This window comes from Eumetopias jubatus, unplaced genomic scaffold (genome assembly GCF_037043125.1).
Source record: "Eumetopias jubatus isolate StellerSeaLion01/CBP00866 unplaced genomic scaffold, mEumJub1_p1.0 scaffold_1, whole genome shotgun sequence".
Lineage (NCBI taxonomy): Eukaryota > Metazoa > Chordata > Mammalia > Carnivora > Otariidae > Eumetopias > Eumetopias jubatus.
The window spans coordinates 199,022,719-199,038,334 of record NW_028274807.1 but is presented as its reverse complement, the minus strand read 5'-3'; the positions used below and the strand labels follow the sequence as shown (position 1 = coordinate 199,038,334).

General features: G+C 56.6%; 2 protein-coding genes across 7 annotated transcripts; both read right to left on the bottom strand.

The window, feature by feature from the left end:
• Positions 1–2,901: 2,901 nt before the first annotated feature.
• TUSC2 (tumor suppressor 2, mitochondrial calcium regulator) lies at positions 2,902–5,858 on the bottom strand. The gene is made up of 3 exons (XM_028124331.2): positions 5,547–5,858; positions 4,315–4,435; positions 2,902–4,184 (listed from the first exon to the last, which is right to left on the bottom strand). Exons 1-3 carry the CDS (start codon positions 5,690–5,692, stop codon positions 4,119–4,121), a joined length of 333 nt encoding a protein of 110 aa, XP_027980132.1. The 5' UTR covers positions 5,693–5,858; the 3' UTR covers positions 2,902–4,118.
• Positions 5,859–6,707: 849 nt separating this feature from the next.
• On the bottom strand, positions 6,708–15,553 carry RASSF1 (Ras association domain family member 1). Of its 6 annotated transcripts, none has more exons than XM_028124325.1 (7): positions 15,266–15,467; positions 13,283–13,389; positions 12,564–12,837; positions 9,248–9,352; positions 8,778–9,075; positions 8,552–8,661; positions 6,708–7,659 (listed from the first exon to the last, which is right to left on the bottom strand). In XM_028124325.1, exons 1-7 carry the CDS (start codon positions 15,392–15,394, stop codon positions 7,513–7,515), a joined length of 1,170 nt encoding a protein of 389 aa, XP_027980126.1. In that variant the 5' UTR covers positions 15,395–15,467; the 3' UTR covers positions 6,708–7,512. The 6 variants fall into 6 exon arrangements, with proteins under 6 accessions (XP_027980126.1, XP_027980125.1, XP_027980127.1 ...); XM_028124324.2 differs by having other exon boundaries at positions 8,546–8,661; positions 15,266–15,463; XM_028124326.2 differs by lacking the exon at positions 12,564–12,837 and having other exon boundaries at positions 8,546–8,661; positions 15,266–15,553.
• Positions 15,554–15,616: the final 63 nt, after the last annotated feature.

Genomic DNA, 15,616 nt, shown 5'->3' with positions numbered 1-15,616 from the left:
GACCAGAGCCGACCTCGGGCCTTCCGGGACAGTAACACCCAGTCCCCTACGGATCAGGGCTTCCCTTCCCCACCCCCTCCCGGCCCAGTCTGAAGGGAAGCCCCGCCCCCTGCCAGACTGGGGGAGGGGGACCAAGCGCCAGCCTCTTAGTCCTTGCTGGGCTGGGCAGAGGCTGTGGTTGTCTTGGCAACACGAGCTTTTGAGTCGCAGCGTGGCCGGCCCCGCTGGGGGCCGGTAAGCCCAGCGGGCCCTGGGGGTAGGGCCCCCTGCCTGCGACCTGCATTAGGGACAGGCCGATGCCTGGGCTCCCGTTCCCTCCTGCCCAGTCTCTCTGGAGGCCTGTAGGGGCCCCCCAGGCTTTACTTCAACTCTGAGGAGGCTGCTACCCTCGCAGTGGACCCGGCCCGACCGCAGAGAAAGCCGGTCTGGCTAGAGGGGCTTCCCCCAGCCTCTACCCGGTATCAGGAGCCCTTTCGCCCCGCAAGCCCCTCTCGCTGGGGAGCAGGCTTGGAGCTGGACCGGGCCGAGATCTCCCTGCCTCTTCCTAGATCCTCTCCCCCGTACGGGGCTCAGCTCCCCCAAAGGGCCCGGGTCTGCACCACCAGCCCATTCCCGTACGCGCGCCAGGGAGAGGAAGGAGAGAGCTCCTGTGAGCGGATCTAAAGGGGGTGCAGACCAGTCGCCTGTACTGGGCTCACCTGTGTGGAAGCCCGTGGGCCCAGTAGGTCGGCGGCCTCCCTTCTTCCCCGCGTGAGCCTCTCCAGCTAAGCTACTCGCACCAGCTGCTGCCCGCCGGGCAGCCCGCCGGCGACTTGATAAACCCCATCCCCTCCCACCCGCTCCCGCCTCCCACCCCAGCCCTTTTTCCTCACTTCCTGCTGCCCCTCTGAGAGGAAAGGGCCAGGAACAAGCGCGGGGGAAGGGACCGCCTTGACCCTGTTTCCCTCCGGCATGCCCTGCTGGCTGGCTGCCCTCCCCACCCTTCCCCCCTGGAGTATGCCCTGGCCCTGCGAACTGCACCAGGTGACAGGAAGGCTGTGGGACTTGGCTCAGGTGACAGCCTCCGCCATGCCGGCAGCTTCCTAACCCTGAAAGCTCTTCTCCCTAACCTTCCCTTGGGGTTGAGGCCCATCCTCAAATCCAGTAGCCTGTGAGTGGAGGGGCCCCAGTGGTGGGACGCTTGGCTGATGGTCCCCCAAGGCAGGTGGTGAAGAAGGGAACTGGCCCTGAGATGGTTTGGGGAAACTTCCAGGAGCTGAGTCAATTTTTTTCCCACTGAGAGCGGAAGCATCCCAAATGTGACAGAGTGGGCAATGTGTTGATGTGTGTGACTGTGCAGGGTGGGGGGTGGAACAGGGGCTGGGAGGGATCTATAGGCCTCCAGCTCTTCTGCTGGAGGACATTCCTAGGTGAACTTCACCAAGATACTGCAGAGTAGGGAGCTCATAACTGGAATGAGAAAAGGGCTGTGTTTCCATGGGAAGGGGTTGCCCATAACAGGACTGGCCCCAGGGAGAGCTGCAGCAGAGTCCCAGCAGACTGTTCCAGAGAGTTGGACAAGTCTGCACACCCTCAAATCACCCTGAACCTACCCCATTCACCCTACTGGCCCACCTCCCTGATGCCCGGGGCCTTTCTCGTAACAGAAGGCTGTGGAAGACTGGGCAACTGGGGGAACTGGGTACACACCCTAGTCTGTCCCTGAGGACCAAGGAGTCCAGGACATGGCAAGGGAGGGTGTGTTCCCATTACCACTGTGCTGGCTCCATAAGGGACACAAGCCTTGGAAACTGCAGGGGGTGGGGGCCTCTGGGGAAACAAAGGCCAGACCAGACAGTCCCAGGGCAGGGACACTTCCTCAGGCAGCCAGCAGGAAGGAAGTGAACACAGCCCAGTGGAAGGGAGTGGAAGAGCACTGCCCTGACCCCCATTGTTTCCAGCTTTGGGGTCAGCTGGGGCAGGCTGAACGCAGGGAGTTCCCCCACGCTGGGACTGTGGTGACGGGAGATGGGATGCCATCTGGTATGGCAGAACCCCGGCCCTGGGGCAGTAAGGGGGAGAACGGAGGATGACACAGCTTTATGTCTGGCATCTTTTCAGGAAAGTGGGAAGGTGCCCAAAGAAGAACTACAAAGGCTGCACAGGATGATCCTGCTCCGGATGTGACAAATTTAAGCCTCCGAAAGACTGGCAGGCCAACTCCTCAGACCCAGAAGCCTGTGTCCCTGAACTCCCTCTTCCCTAACTGGAAGTTGGGCTGATGGCCAAGGGCCAAGCCTAGTAGGGAACCAGCCTTCTAGCAGGGCCTGAAAAGGGTAGGCTGAATATACATAGGGGGCAGCTGGAGGTGAGAACACAGGGTCAGCAGGGAACAGGTGGGTTATGCCCGATGGAACAGAAGCCCCACACCCACTCTCCTGATGGTACCCACAGGCAAGTCCTGGGAGGAAGCAGGTGGGTTTGGGCTACATGGCCTGGCAGTAGGCCAAAAGCATGGTGGCACCCATCTGATTGCTGTCCACTTAAGATGGGTCTTGGAGGTCCATGGGGTTCATGTTGTGACCTCATGTGGGGTCAGCTGGCATGGCTGGGGGCATGACAGCTATTCCAGACCTCAGGTCATGCTCTCACCTCAGGTCAGGCAGATGGGGCCAATCCCTAGTGAAGCACCCCAAAGCCTTCCAATTCCAGCGGTCCCCACCTATTAGACACAATAGACAAATGAGTGGCCTTCCATTCTGAGGGGCCCTGCGGTGAGGGCTGTGTGAATACACTGCCACCTGCTGGTCACAGCTGGGATGGCCACAAGCTGGGCTCAGGCTTGGACGAGTCTTGATGATAAAGATGGGAGCCATCAGAGTGGCCCAGTCTAGACATTGGATGTCACAGCAAATGCCACTCTTGTATGCAGGGTCTACAAATAATTTTATTGAAACTAAACAAATAACACAATAGCCTTCTTAGATGGGGGGCCACCCTTCCCAAGCCATTTCCCATACTCTTAAAAGCACAGAGCTTGCACAGTAAGGAATTAAAAAAAAAGTCATTTTGATGTAGAAATCAGACTCTGCCCCAACATCATGGACTAGACTATTTACAGACTTTCACATTTTAAGTATTCCTTTATGGTTGATCTCTCCTTTCTGTCTCTACCCAGGGGCTCCAGTACCTTCCATTGACTGATCCTGGGGGATGGGTATACAGTAGGGAAAGGGGTGGTGGGATCCTCACAGCTACTGGCACCAGCCCTAGGGGTGCTGTCCCTCACCAAAGGGTGGCAGATAGTCTCCTCCCTATGGCAGGGGTCGGGGGGGGGGGCAGGGGAACTGGTACAAAGGCAAGGAGGATTAGACAAAGTAGGTGGGTTGGGGCAACTCCCCATAGGCACAGGCATCATAGCTCTTCCTGATCCCATCTTATGCCCTCTCAACTGGGGGGGTGTGTGTGGGGCAACAAGTAGTTGCAGTGGGGGGGTCAGTCCAGCCCTGGGTGGAGGGAGAATCCTCCCACACCAGTCCCATCTCCTATTAACAGCCAGAAAACTGTCCATCCATCTGGGAGTGGGAACAGATGAGCAGGTAGGCAGGAAGAATCAGGCTTGCACTGCCCCCACCTCTGTCCAACACAGGAGGAATCGAGGTAGCAAACGGCTGAAATGCTCCAACAAGGGGGTAAAGGAAATGAGGGAAAGGAAGTTCCCACTTGCATACAGCTCCCACAGCCCAGGGGCTGGAAGAAGGCAGACCTTGCTTGTAAAGTGCTGTAGCCCCTAGCAGGGCTGGGCCCTACGCAAGCTTGGAAGAAAGCAGGCTAGGCAAGGGTGCAGGAACCAGGCATTCCTGACCAGCATATGCCCTGCCACGCTCCTTGTAGGGATTGCTGGGGAAAGTGGGCTGGTAACTGCCATTAGCCCTCGCCAGCCGCCAGCCACCTCGTCCACATATAAACCAACACCCAACCAACATTGCAGGACTGCCCTGCTCACAGCTGAAGTTTCCAGGCCAATGCAGTTTATTCAGGGTTGTGGCCCCAGCTTAGATTCCTTAATGGAAGCCACACCTTGAGCCTGGGGGTTTCTTGCTGGGGTAGGGAGTGCTTATGCCTGCCACTCCCCAGGCTCACACCTCATAGAGGATCACAGGAAAATCCACGTGGATGCGGGGAGGATCCAGCTTCACGATGCCCTGCCATGGAAACAGAAGCTAGTGAGGGCCAGCTCCACCCCCAAGAGCCCCCACCATGACAGCAGACCACATGTGGGTCTACCTCCACACACTCAACATACGCCCTTATGACCAATGCCCGGCCCCTCACCTGAGGAATCAGGTTCTTATGCACCCGCCTCAGCTTGGCCCGCTTCTGCCCGTTCTTGGTGACGATTGTCTCCTCGTAGAACTCGTGAGCCAGATCCCCATCCTCATCATAGAACATGGAGCTGTATGGAGAGAGAGGGAACGGGCTGGGCTGGAGCCCCACACCCGGTCATGGCAAATGACCAGACTACAGGGAAGTGTGCCCACCTCCAAATGGGGAGGAACAACCTTGGTGGGAGGGAGAGAGGATAATATGCCTGAAGAATCCCTTGTTTAGGGCCTGGAGTCTACTAGAAGCAAGTGGGGAGTGGGATGGTAGCCAGCGCTATTCTCTCATTCTCCAAGAAGAGAGATCATATCAGAGCACACTGTCACGGCAGCCAAGTTCAGTTCTCATCACTGGAGTGTTCAGCAAAAGTAGCCATTCCAACATCAGGTCCTTGCCTTCACCCAGCGCTTCTAGAGTGGGCAGCATGATGGCCTGGGCATGTGTCTCACTCCAGAAGATACTGCTGGCCCTGGGCCAACCTGAGATGGCAGATGCCTGAGCTAGGAGGGAGCCTGAAGAGAAAAAGGTTGAATCCTCCCCACCCACCCCAGGTGGCTGGTGTAGCCAAACTACCACTGTTGGGTCTCCCGTGTATCTACAGCCAAATCTCCAGTATCACCTGAGTACCATTTCCCTGGGCCCACCAGGGGTAGGCCAATATAGTGCTCCTGTCTGGACCCGTGGAAAGAGAAGGGAGGTCAGTGCTCCAGATCTGGAGAACATACCTGGGTGAGGGTCTTTTTACCCAGGTTCCATCCTCAACAGTAGGGCCCAGTCCTACTTTCCTGGCTACTACCCTCAGAGGTCCAACCCCATCACGATGGGGAATGGAAACAGCCAAAACAGGGTTAATTCTTCCCTCAGAAGAACTGGGGGAGAGGGAGGCTAAGAGCCTTCAACTTTCATGCTGGCCAGGAAGGGATGAAAGAAAGACATCCTGAAGTCGCAGGGAGGCTCTATCTCAGCTTTACCGTGCAGAGGGCCTGCCCATGGACAAGCCTCAGGCCCACTCTTCCCCTAGGGGGACCTTCAAAGCAGCCAGGTCATCAAGAACCGACTGCTCTGCTTTCCCCACCCCTTGCTCCCACGGGGGCCCGAAACATGGGACTCCTTCTGGAGCTCTCTGTAACGCGGGGAGGCCTGCCGCCCGCCTGTTCTCCCCGGGGCGGAATCCGCGCCCTTACCCGCGGCGCGTGAATACGAAGGGGGGCACGACTCGGCCTCGCGGCCGCACCAAAGCTTGCTCAGCGACTGCCGACTCCGGGCCTCCGCCCCCCGCCGCCGAGGCGAAGGGCCACAGGCCCCGAGCTTTGGAGCCGCTGGCGCCCATGTCAGGGCCGCCGGCGCATGGCGAGCCCCGCGACCGCTTTGCTCTCACAGGGCCGTCGGCGCCGCCATGCCCTGCCTCGGCATCCGCTCGCAGGTGCCGCCGGTGCCGCCGCCGGTGCCGCCGCCACCGCCGCCACCGCCGCCTTCCGCAGGCTCCGCTGTCTCCACGGAAACCTCACTTCCGCTTCCGCACGCTCCTCACGCTGCTTTCTCTGATTGGCTGCTTCTCTCGTCGGTCCGCGGGGCGGGATCAATAGCGGCTCTTAGAAGCTAGGCATCCCAGCAGGCACCGCGAAACATCAGGTCCCAGCAGGCCAGGCCCTCCCCAGCTGGGAGAGCTCCCACCCAGGGCAGTGGACGTTGTGTCTTCACGCTTTCTTCGTGTGTGGCGTCTCCGACGTCCCCGACCCCGAGAGGTCAGGTCCAGCGGGCCTGCCCAACCAGCCTCCCCGCAACCAGCACTTTAGGGCTGCCCCAGGCCAGACCGTGCATTGCCCACCTGGCCTTATTTTATTCCCACACAGTTTCTGCGATCCCCACTGTGGCATGTAGAGAAGAAACCAAACCTAAGGATAATGAACTAATTGGCCAAATGTATAGCTACGTTCAGTCTGAAGAACTTTGGATTCAGTGTTCTTTCCAAACCCAGTAGAAGGCATACTTCACGAAAGCAAGAATTAACAGCTGGACCTTCGGTGCCATGAGCAGTGTGTGGTCGTGGTCCGCAGTAGTAGCTCAGGAAATATTTGGTGAAAACGCCTCTCACAGCTTGGGGTGTGTGTGTGTGTGTTGGGAGGGGTGTGGGTTCCCTAAATTCTAGCTTATATTCTTGCCTGTACCATGACCTGAGACCCCATGGTGCTGCGTGATGACAGTACATATCTGTACCCCACATCCTTCACAAATTGGTCACATGGTGACTTTTAAAAGGTGCTCTGTGAGCCTGTCCATCACCCTTGGCAGCCACTGGCATGAGGGCAGTTTCAGTTGAGGGCCCATAATAAAGACTTCAAAAGCAGAATTCTTAAATCTTTATTCAGCCAATTCTCTCAGGCCCCAGGCCCTGATGATGACTGTCACCCCCACCCCCTTCCCCACAGGAGGCATGCAGCTGAGGCCACAAAATATTTCATACATTCGCACACATCATCAAAAATAACTGAGGGAAAGACCCTCGCTTTGATTGGCAAAGAAGGCACAGACCTGACCAGTGCCCACACTCACACAGACCCTGGCCTAGGGACATCCTCCTTGGAGGAGGCACTGAGGCACTGTTGCTGCACCATGAGCCAGCATTCCCTGACCCCAGTGTGTGTGAGGAGTCAGAAGCCACTGTAGAGGGAAACCTAGACTCTTCCCCCACGCCTGCCTTATCTTGAACACCTGCCCTTGGCTCCGACTGTCCTGACACCCCATCCAAGACCCAAAACATATGACCTTTCCCCATAGAGGAGGGCCCTTATCCCTGAAAACATGACCCTATTCTGTTTGTAGGGTCTCCCAAGATTCTGGTATCTGAGACACGAATTAAGGAGACTTAATTCTGCTCTATCCCTGCTGCAAGCCTGGAGCAGCTTCCTGGGGCAACCCTGGCCCACCATGACCCACTACATGAAGGGCAGAAGGGTGCAGAGCCATGCTTTGCTACACCTATGGGTGGACACAGGGGGCCAGCTCCTTTGCTGTTCTCTGGGCTCATTCCCCCAGTAAGAGACGACCTCCATGCACACTCATTCTTCAGGCCACATGGGCCCTGTCACACTCACACGGCACGCCCTCGGCGCTGCCTACTCTCCTCCTTTCCCCCAGGGGTACAAGAGGTCACCCCAGGGGGCAGGCGTGCAGGGCCTCCTGAATCTTCTGACGGCAATAGGAGTACTTTTTCAGGATCTGGCGGAGGTGTTCCTCTTCTTCCCGCTGCAGGATGCGCAGGAAGTTGTGTAGTTCAGGCATGCTGAAGGCATCCCACTGCAGGGGGAGAGGAGGGAAACAGGCTGCAGCAGGCATGGCCAAACCAGCAGGCTCTCCCCAGCAAAGAGCAGCAGTCATGTCACACAGCTAGGATGGGGCTTTCTAATGTTAGGTTCTTGCCTGAATGGCCCGTGCTAGGATTCTTTTTTTTTTTTTTTTTTTTAAGATTTTATTTATTTGACAGAGAGAGACACAGCAAGAGAGGGAACACAAGCAGGGGGAATGGGAGATGGAGAAGCAGGCTCCCCGCTAAGCAGGGAGCCCGATGCGGGGCTCAATCCCAGGACCCTGGGATCATGACCTGAGCCGAAGGCAGACGCTTAACCATCTGAGTCACCCAGGCGCCTCCCATGCTAGGATTCTTGACAATAGTCTGTATAGAAGATGGGCCCCATAAAGTAGGGCAGTCACCTCGAAGACAGGCAACCAAACCAGATGTTCCCCGGTTACCTGTGGACAGGTTATGCCCACACTCTGAGTTTAATACTACTCCACAGACCCAATACTTTGAAGCCAGAAAGCTTCTAGGTAAAAAGTCATAATGGTTGAACGGGAGCCTCCCTGACGATGTGGGCCCATCTGTGTACTTTGATCTGGCTTAGAATCACCATACTATCAGATGGATTCCTGCATCTCCTGAGGAATTTCCACAACAGAAAAGAGTAGACCACCAAGACAATTCTTCTGGGCATTTTGGGACAGGCCCATGACCTTGGCTTGAGTGGCCTGGAATGCTTCACTGTACCTACAAGATTCACATATGCCTGAAGAGGCTTTGCAGGGCTTTTTCTCCAGCCCTATTCCTCCTTCCAACTCTACTGCAGCTGTGACCCACTAGCCTTGCCCAGTGACAACCAAGAAGCAAAAGAGGGCGTGTACTCACATTTACCTCCCCAGAGTCATTCTCCTTGAGGACAAAGCTTAGGGCCTTCTCGCTAGGCCCTGCAAGGAGCCGCAGCCGCAGGGGCTGCTCATCATCTGACAGCTTCCGGAGGTACACTGAGGGCCAGGCAGGGAGAAGAAAGTATTTGATTAGAGTCAGGCCCAGCCCACTTAGCTCCTTACACATGGTGCATGCATATATACCCTCATACATGGTAGGGTGGGAAGCCCACCTTGGCCATGGCGTTCAGACCGCTCAAAGAGAGCAAACTTGCGGGGGTCATCCACCACCAAGAATTTGCGAAGTAGGGCCTCAATGACCTCACGTGCCCGCGTGCGTGACAACACATGCAGGTGCTTGACAGCATCCTTGGGCAGGTAGAAGGAGGTACGGCGCCTCACAGCAGTGCCCCGCCCTGGGCCCCGCCTGGCATCCTGCAAGGAGGGTGGCTTCTTGCTGGAGGGCACTGAGACAGGGCGCACCAGCTTCAGCTGAACCTTGATGAAGCCTGTGTAGGAGCCATCCTTGTTCTGAAGAGGAGAAACCAAATGATGACTACGTTCCAGGTGAGATGGAACAGATCTGGACACCACTAGTCCACTTGGGGCTAGGCTAGGTGTAAATAAATCACTGCTTAGGCCCACCCAAGAATACCTTAGCTGTAGCCTCTCCCCACACCCCCTCCCCAGGCTGCCAACTCACCAGGCTCATGAAGAGGTTGCTGTTGATCTGGCTATTGTACTCCTTGATCTTCTGTTCAACCTCAGCCTGAGAAAGGTCAGGTGTCTCCCACTCCACAGGTTCGTCCTGAAAGATGGGCCAGCATGGACACAGGGTCCTAAAAGAACCCATCCCATGGCAATGCATGTCACAGACGGGGAGGTGAGTTTGGCTGGGCCACTTTGAAAAACAGCCTCTGGGGCAGCCTTTGGAAACTACCTACAAAGCTTGAGTCCTGATGAGAAGAACCCACCATTGCTCCCGGTTTTGCATGCAATGGATGGGCACAGCAAAGGCAGAGTCATTTGGCTTCTTTATGCTGCCTACATGGGGCCTCCTCAGCACTGGGTGAAGCCCTAAGGATACCTTAAAACCAAGACAACTGAAGATACAAGGCCAGGGGCCAGGAAAAGATGTGGGATTCTTATTGACAGTAAAAGCACCTTTCAACTACACATTCTGATTCCACCACCCTAGTTAGGTGGGGTCAGGGGTGTTCTGGAGAAGGGGGACCACTTTGCCACTCTGCCCCAGCAAAGGGCCATGACCACAAGGTAAGAGGTGTGGGACTGGTGCACACCAGGAGCCCAGCCAGCTATGGGTATGAGGGTAAGGGCAACCTCTACAATGTTAACACCGTCTGGTGAGGGATTTGGGGCCAGCCCTGTATGTCTCACACATAGGGAGGAAACCACTGTGACATGCCATTTGATCTTGACCCAAGCTGTACAAAAGGCAGCTTCAGGCCAGGCTCCAATCGGCCTCCTGGTAGAGCCGGTCCCACAAGTGCCAAGCAGGTAGGCTTCTGCACCTCCTCCCTCCTATCTGGAGGTTTAGCCCAAAGATTTTTTGCTCTACCACTCAGCCCATCCCCTGCTCCTCCAGGGCCTGGATTCTTGTCGGAAGGGTGGAGTATGGACCAGGGCAGCCGGGGCTCTGAATTAACATTTTTCTACCAAACTCCCTGGTTCCATTGCATCAGCCTTACTTCCTGTTGACGTCAGGCCCTGGTTGGAATGGGAGTGTCACAGACACAGCTGAGATCACTGCTGACCAATGCTTTGTCCCAGGGGAATTCTTACCAGCTGGTCCCCTGCAGAATAACCTGTGTCCAGCCCTGAGCCCAGGAGAGGCAGGCTTCTCCCTGACTGCTGCCTTGGAGCCCCTAAGCTTAAACGATCTGATGGGAATGAATAAGGAGGACAGATGAGAGGGTAGGGTGCTCTTCACCTCGACAGCTTTTTAGCAGTATGCTCTTTACCTACCTGCCAGTAGGTTTAGGGCTGCCCCAGGCCAGGCCACGTAAGTATGTGGCACTGAAGACTGAGGTTGGGGCCTCACAGGGAAAAGGTATTGGGGGAGGTGTGGGAACTGAAGCCTATTTGCTCCCCCAAGTTTCAAAAAAATCTCCTGGAGGAGAGCTCTAAGAAGTGAAAACTCCAGCAGAAATCTTACTGGAGGCAGGGAGGAACCCTCCAAGAGTAGTAAAGAACAAATGTGTGGGCCCTGGGAAACGGGAGATCTGGCAGGTAAAATGAAGGCTGGAGCCTGCGAATAAAGGGTGGATGTGTTGGAAGGAGTGACCCAATAGGAAGGAGGACCAGGATGGGAGTGCTACGGGGCAGGAGGAAAGTTGAGCAAACTCTAGTACCGGGGCAAGAAGGAAGAGAATTCTGTTTACAGAACGGCGGGCACAGAGATAGCACCAACTTATTTCCCTTCCTTGGATGGTTCTGAGCTCCAGCCTGAGGGTGAGAACACTTGCTACTTCCTCATCCCTTCCCTGGTCACCCAGGAGCCCTGGACTGGGGTGCAGTCATTTATGTTCCAGTCTCTTCCCCTCTCCAGGTGAACCTCCCTTGTGGTTTTTGTTGTTTTCTTTTCTTTTCTTTTTGCCTCCCTCAGTATCTTTACTCATAAAACAAGGGGCTTGGACTGGAGGCACTGCACTGTCCTGCCAGGATTCTAAAAGAAAAAAAGTTTTTTTTCTGGAGGATTCCAACAGCCATCCCAGAGGTGTGCACAGCAGGACCATGGAATTTCCCCTTCTCCTGAACTATAGTGATCCACCCTCCACTCTGCCACTGTCCATAGTGACTAATGGTTTTTATTTTACATACAATTGGGGACTCCCCTTCAATTGGTTAGTGTCTTGTGGTTTTCTCACTATTCCACAATGGAAAATGGCTCAAGCCTGAGGGACAGACAGTCCCAGGGATCCACACTCAAACCTTGCACCTAACTCTGGGCCGAACTTTTGAGTAAAATTTAATCTAAAGACTATAAAATTTTCATCTAAAGAATCACCCACAAGTCCCTTCCCGTGGCTCATGTAAGGAATTCTGTTCCATTGCTGCAAGGTATTCTGAGCTTCACGGTCCCCATCTCTCTTTCCTGATGCTCTGTCCAGGGTGCTCCCCTGAGGTGTACCAGCTCCAAAATAGTTACCTGAGCTTGGTGGTCACACTCATGGCACACAGCACAGAGGTGTCTGGTAATGGGGACACCTAGGAGACTCAGAGAGGAACAGCTGCTCCAGCACCCCATCTTATAGTCCTGGATTAGTAACCCCTATCTCTTTTGACCCCTCCTCCGGGCTTTGTACAATCCAGCCTGCCTCACCTCCTATGGATAAAATGCTCCTGTTTGCTGACAGTCCAGAACTAGGCTTCCTTCCCATCTATTCCTAAATACCCTTCCTACAGGTCCACACCGATTTTAGTATATGTGCTGCCGAAACGACCACTACAGCCAGGTCCACTCCAGAACCCTCCACATTCCAGAAGCCGGTGGCAGACCAGGACTGGTAAGAAAGCGGGGACTCAGCTGGCTCCGTCCAGGAGTGCATATGGAGGGGCCCGAACCTTCCTCCTAAACATACTTCCTTCCCAGTTCCCAGCGAGGACACCTCCCCTTCCACTTCCTCCCACCACCCCCACCCCCACTCCCGTCCCCCAGAGAGGAGGTGGGAGTGTCCGAACGCGGAAATCGAGGTGCTCGTCCAGACTGCGCAGTCGGCTTTAGTCATAGGTGGATAATGCCCGTCCCGGGTCTACCCCAAGCCACGTAGCTGCTTCTCCTGGTTCAACCGGTCTGTGACAGAAACAACAAGGCCTCGACCCCCGGCACCGAGGCTCCGAGAGCCCCGCACACGGTTCCGCGGGCGGGCCCCGGGCCGGTACGGAATCCCCACTGACGGACGAGCGGGATTGCCCACAAACTCGAGCCAGCAACTTAGCGGGAAAGGGCAGGATCCCAGCGACTGTCACCGGCCCTCCGCCCCAAATCCCGGCCCCACCTGGTCCCGACGCGGCCTGCGCGCCAGTGAGGTACGCGCCGTGAAGTACTGCTCGAGCTCCGAGTCTGAGTCCTCCTGGCTGCAGTAGCCACTGCTTGTTGTGCTGCTCCAGGTCATCTCGAAAGAAGGCGTCCCCGCATCCGCCTCGCCCATCGCCGCGCCCGCCCGCCAGCTCCCGGAGTCCCGTGTGCCCGTAGACTCCAACCACCGCCCCAGGCGCGTGTGCGCCTGCGCGCGTGCGCCGGGATCCGAGTTCGCGCGGCAACCGTTAACACTGAAACGTAGACAGCCAGGATCTGGCTCTCGTCTCATTGGGGGAGGAACTTCGAAGGGCGGGTTCATACACGCCACGCCTCCAGGAATGACCTCATAGCCCAGGCAGCTCAGCTCGGCTCCGCCTCGCAGACCCCACCTCTCTTGGGGAACAAGTCAGAGCGTGTGCGCATGTGCACCAGCCTGGCCGCAAGACCGGATGCGGATGCGGGAAGGTGGGGAAATTGCGCGGGCGCGGAGCCTGGGCGATTCCGGGCAGTCTGCGCGGAGTCAGCATCCCCGGAACCCATTCGAGCCCGCGCGCAGAATTAGGCTCTCTCTGTCGCGGGAAACCCGCTGTTAGAACGGTCATTGCGCGTAACGCCGGGCGGCCCTAAGCAACTCCTGCAATGTGGCCGGCTGGTCTGCGCGCCTTTTCCGTACGCTCCCCCCTACCCCGCGCTCACCACGTTCGTGTCCAGCTCCAGCGCAGGTTCCCAGCCCAGGTCCCGGGGCCCGCAGCAGTCCAGGCAGACAAGCGCGCGGCAACGGTAGTGGCATGTGAACTTGCAATCTGCAGAGAGGCCTGGCCGTAAGGAGGAGGAGCCCCAGCTCCAGTTCAGAGAAGCATTCCGGGCATGGAAGAGAACCCAAGGCATGAAGGCCCTTGCCCGCCAGGCTCTGCATGACCGGCCTTATCTTAAGGTCTCGTTACCCCCCGCTGCTGCACGTCCCCCGACGTCTGAAAACTGGCGGGAAGGCCTCAGGCAGTTAGGGATCCAGGCCTGTTGAACAGCTGGATCCCTAGCACCGAGCGCAGAACTGACACCCCTTCCGCATTGTCAACGCCCTCCTCCCCCAATCTCCGCGCATTTACTTGAAGGGCAAAAAACCAAAAGCCTTTAACGTTTGTTCCCCTCCAGCTGTCATCTGTCTCTGCATCCCTCGCACCAAAACTTAATCAACATTCTTCTACATACAATCTAATTCCTCACCTTCACTCTCCCCTTTATCCATTCCAGTCAGGCTTGGCCCTCCCTCCAGGAAGCTGGTTAGGGTCCTCAGCAACCTGCGCACGGTCCAATGCCAGGTCCCTTCATCCTCACCCCCTCAGCATCGTTTGATGCTCACTCCCCTTGGCTTCCAGAGCTCCCCACTACCCTGGTTTTCCTCCCGTTCCCTGCAGCTCCTGCTAAGTTCCTTTGGTTCTGTCTCAACTCCCAGATCTAATGGACAGAGTGTCTGAGGTTCAGTCCTGACCACTGCCCTGCTCTATGTACTCACCTATCCCAGATCCAAGGCTTCCATCGCTGACCTCCCTCCCCAGATCAAAGCCCGTGTCAACCCAATGTGGCGAAAGCAATTCTCCTTTCACCTCCCCCCTCCCCTCACCAGAACGCCTCATCTCAGCAAAAATTGCTACTCTCCCAGTTTGAGGTTAAAAAAAAAAAAATCCCATATCACCCTTGATTCCTCTCTTCTATTTGCTTCTGACACACACCCAAATTGTCCTGTATTTCATCTCTATGTCCACTTTATTGCTCCTTGGGAACACTGCAGTGTCCCAGCCCTTGTTCATGGTTGGTAGTCTGTCACAACCCTGGTGTTCAGGACAGACTCTTGTACTGGATGAGAGGGTCTCCATGCCTACAGAGGCCTGGGACACCTTCTCTAAATCCCTAAATGGGCCAGAGCAGTGATTTTCAACTGCTCTCAATTCCAGGCTGTCTACTGGAATGATTTTTTTTTCTTTCCAGTTGCTGATACACTCCCAGTGATTGATTCAACAGGTCTGAAGTCCAGGCATAGGGGTTTGGAGGGCTGTAAAATCCCAACCGATTCTAGCTGGTGTATATAGCCCCTGGGGCAGCAACCTCTGTTTGCTGGTGATTCCTGGGAGGGCAGAAGGACCACTGGTGTGTGGTTGTGTTTCATGTTTTAGCACCTGGTTGGCTGGGCCTGCAATAGGTATTTGCTCAACAAAACTCCCGCTTGCAGGGGGCCCACCCAAGGTACTTTTCCTCTGCCCCCCTCCCATAGGAGGGGAAAACTCCCCTCATCCCAGACATTCTGGAGGGGGACACAGTGAATGAATCTTTGGGAAGGGGTGGGGCTGGGAAGAGGGACTTACAGAGATTGGTCGAAACAAAGCCTTTCTCAAGAAAAGCCAAGACACTTTAAAAGATAAAAAACTTGAAATCACGTTATTCATAGTTATTCATAGGCAGCCGCCTCTGCGCAACTGTGCCCCTGATGCAGGTGGAGTAGGACAAGGATATACACCATCTATCTGCCTGCACTCTCGTACACGCTGGGGCAAAGGTAATGGACCTGGCCCGCGGGAACCGACCCTGCCGACCGACCCCCTCCTTTGCGACTTGACACGCAGCGAGGGCGCTGCCTCTTGGCCGCCCGTTTCGCTCTCGCCAGCGCGCGGGGCTGCTACTCACGCGCGCACTGCAGGCCCTTGCGCACGACGCCCCAGATGAACTCGCCGCAGAGGTCGCACCACGTGTGCGTGGCGGGCCCCGCGGGCTGGAAGTGGTGGCCGCGGCCCGCGACCAGCTGCCGTGTCGCATTGCGCGCGGTGCCGGGCGCGATGCGCAGCGCGTTCGCGCGCTCCAGCCGGGTGCGGCTCGGGCCGGAGCGCCGCGCGGGTTCCAGTTCCCTCAGTTCAATGAGCTCAGGTTCCGTGGACATGGCCGGGTCGGGCCCGGACTGCCGACGGCTCTGGGCGCGAGCGAGCGCGGGGCGGGCGGGGCCGCGGGGCGGGCCGCGATGCGGCACCGCCCCCGGGATCC

Excerpts from the sequence above, each read along its gene's own strand:
- TUSC2 (XM_028124331.2), bottom strand. The coding sequence starts at position 5,692 with ATGGGCGCCAGCGGCTCCAAAGCTCGGGGCCTGTGGCCCTTCGCCTCG. Across the intron at positions 4,436-5,546 it reads TTCGTATTCACGCGCCGCGG|CTCCATGTTCTATGATGAGG; the intron begins GTAAGGGCGCGG and ends CTCTCCATACAG. Across the intron at positions 4,185-4,314 it reads ATAAGAACCTGATTCCTCAG|GGCATCGTGAAGCTGGATCC; the intron begins GTGAGGGGCCGG and ends TTTCCATGGCAG.
- RASSF1 (XM_028124324.2), bottom strand. The coding sequence starts at position 15,394 with ATGCGACACGGCAGCTGGTCGCGGGCCGCGGCCACCACTTCCAGCCCG. Across the intron at positions 13,390-15,265 it reads CAAGGGCCTGCAGTGCGCGC|ATTGCAAGTTCACATGCCAC; the intron begins GTGAGTAGCAGC and ends GCCTCTCTGCAG. Across the intron at positions 9,353-12,563 it reads GCAGGCCGCGTCGGGACCAG|GACGAACCTGTGGAGTGGGA; the intron begins GTGGGGCCGGGA and ends CCCATCTTTCAG.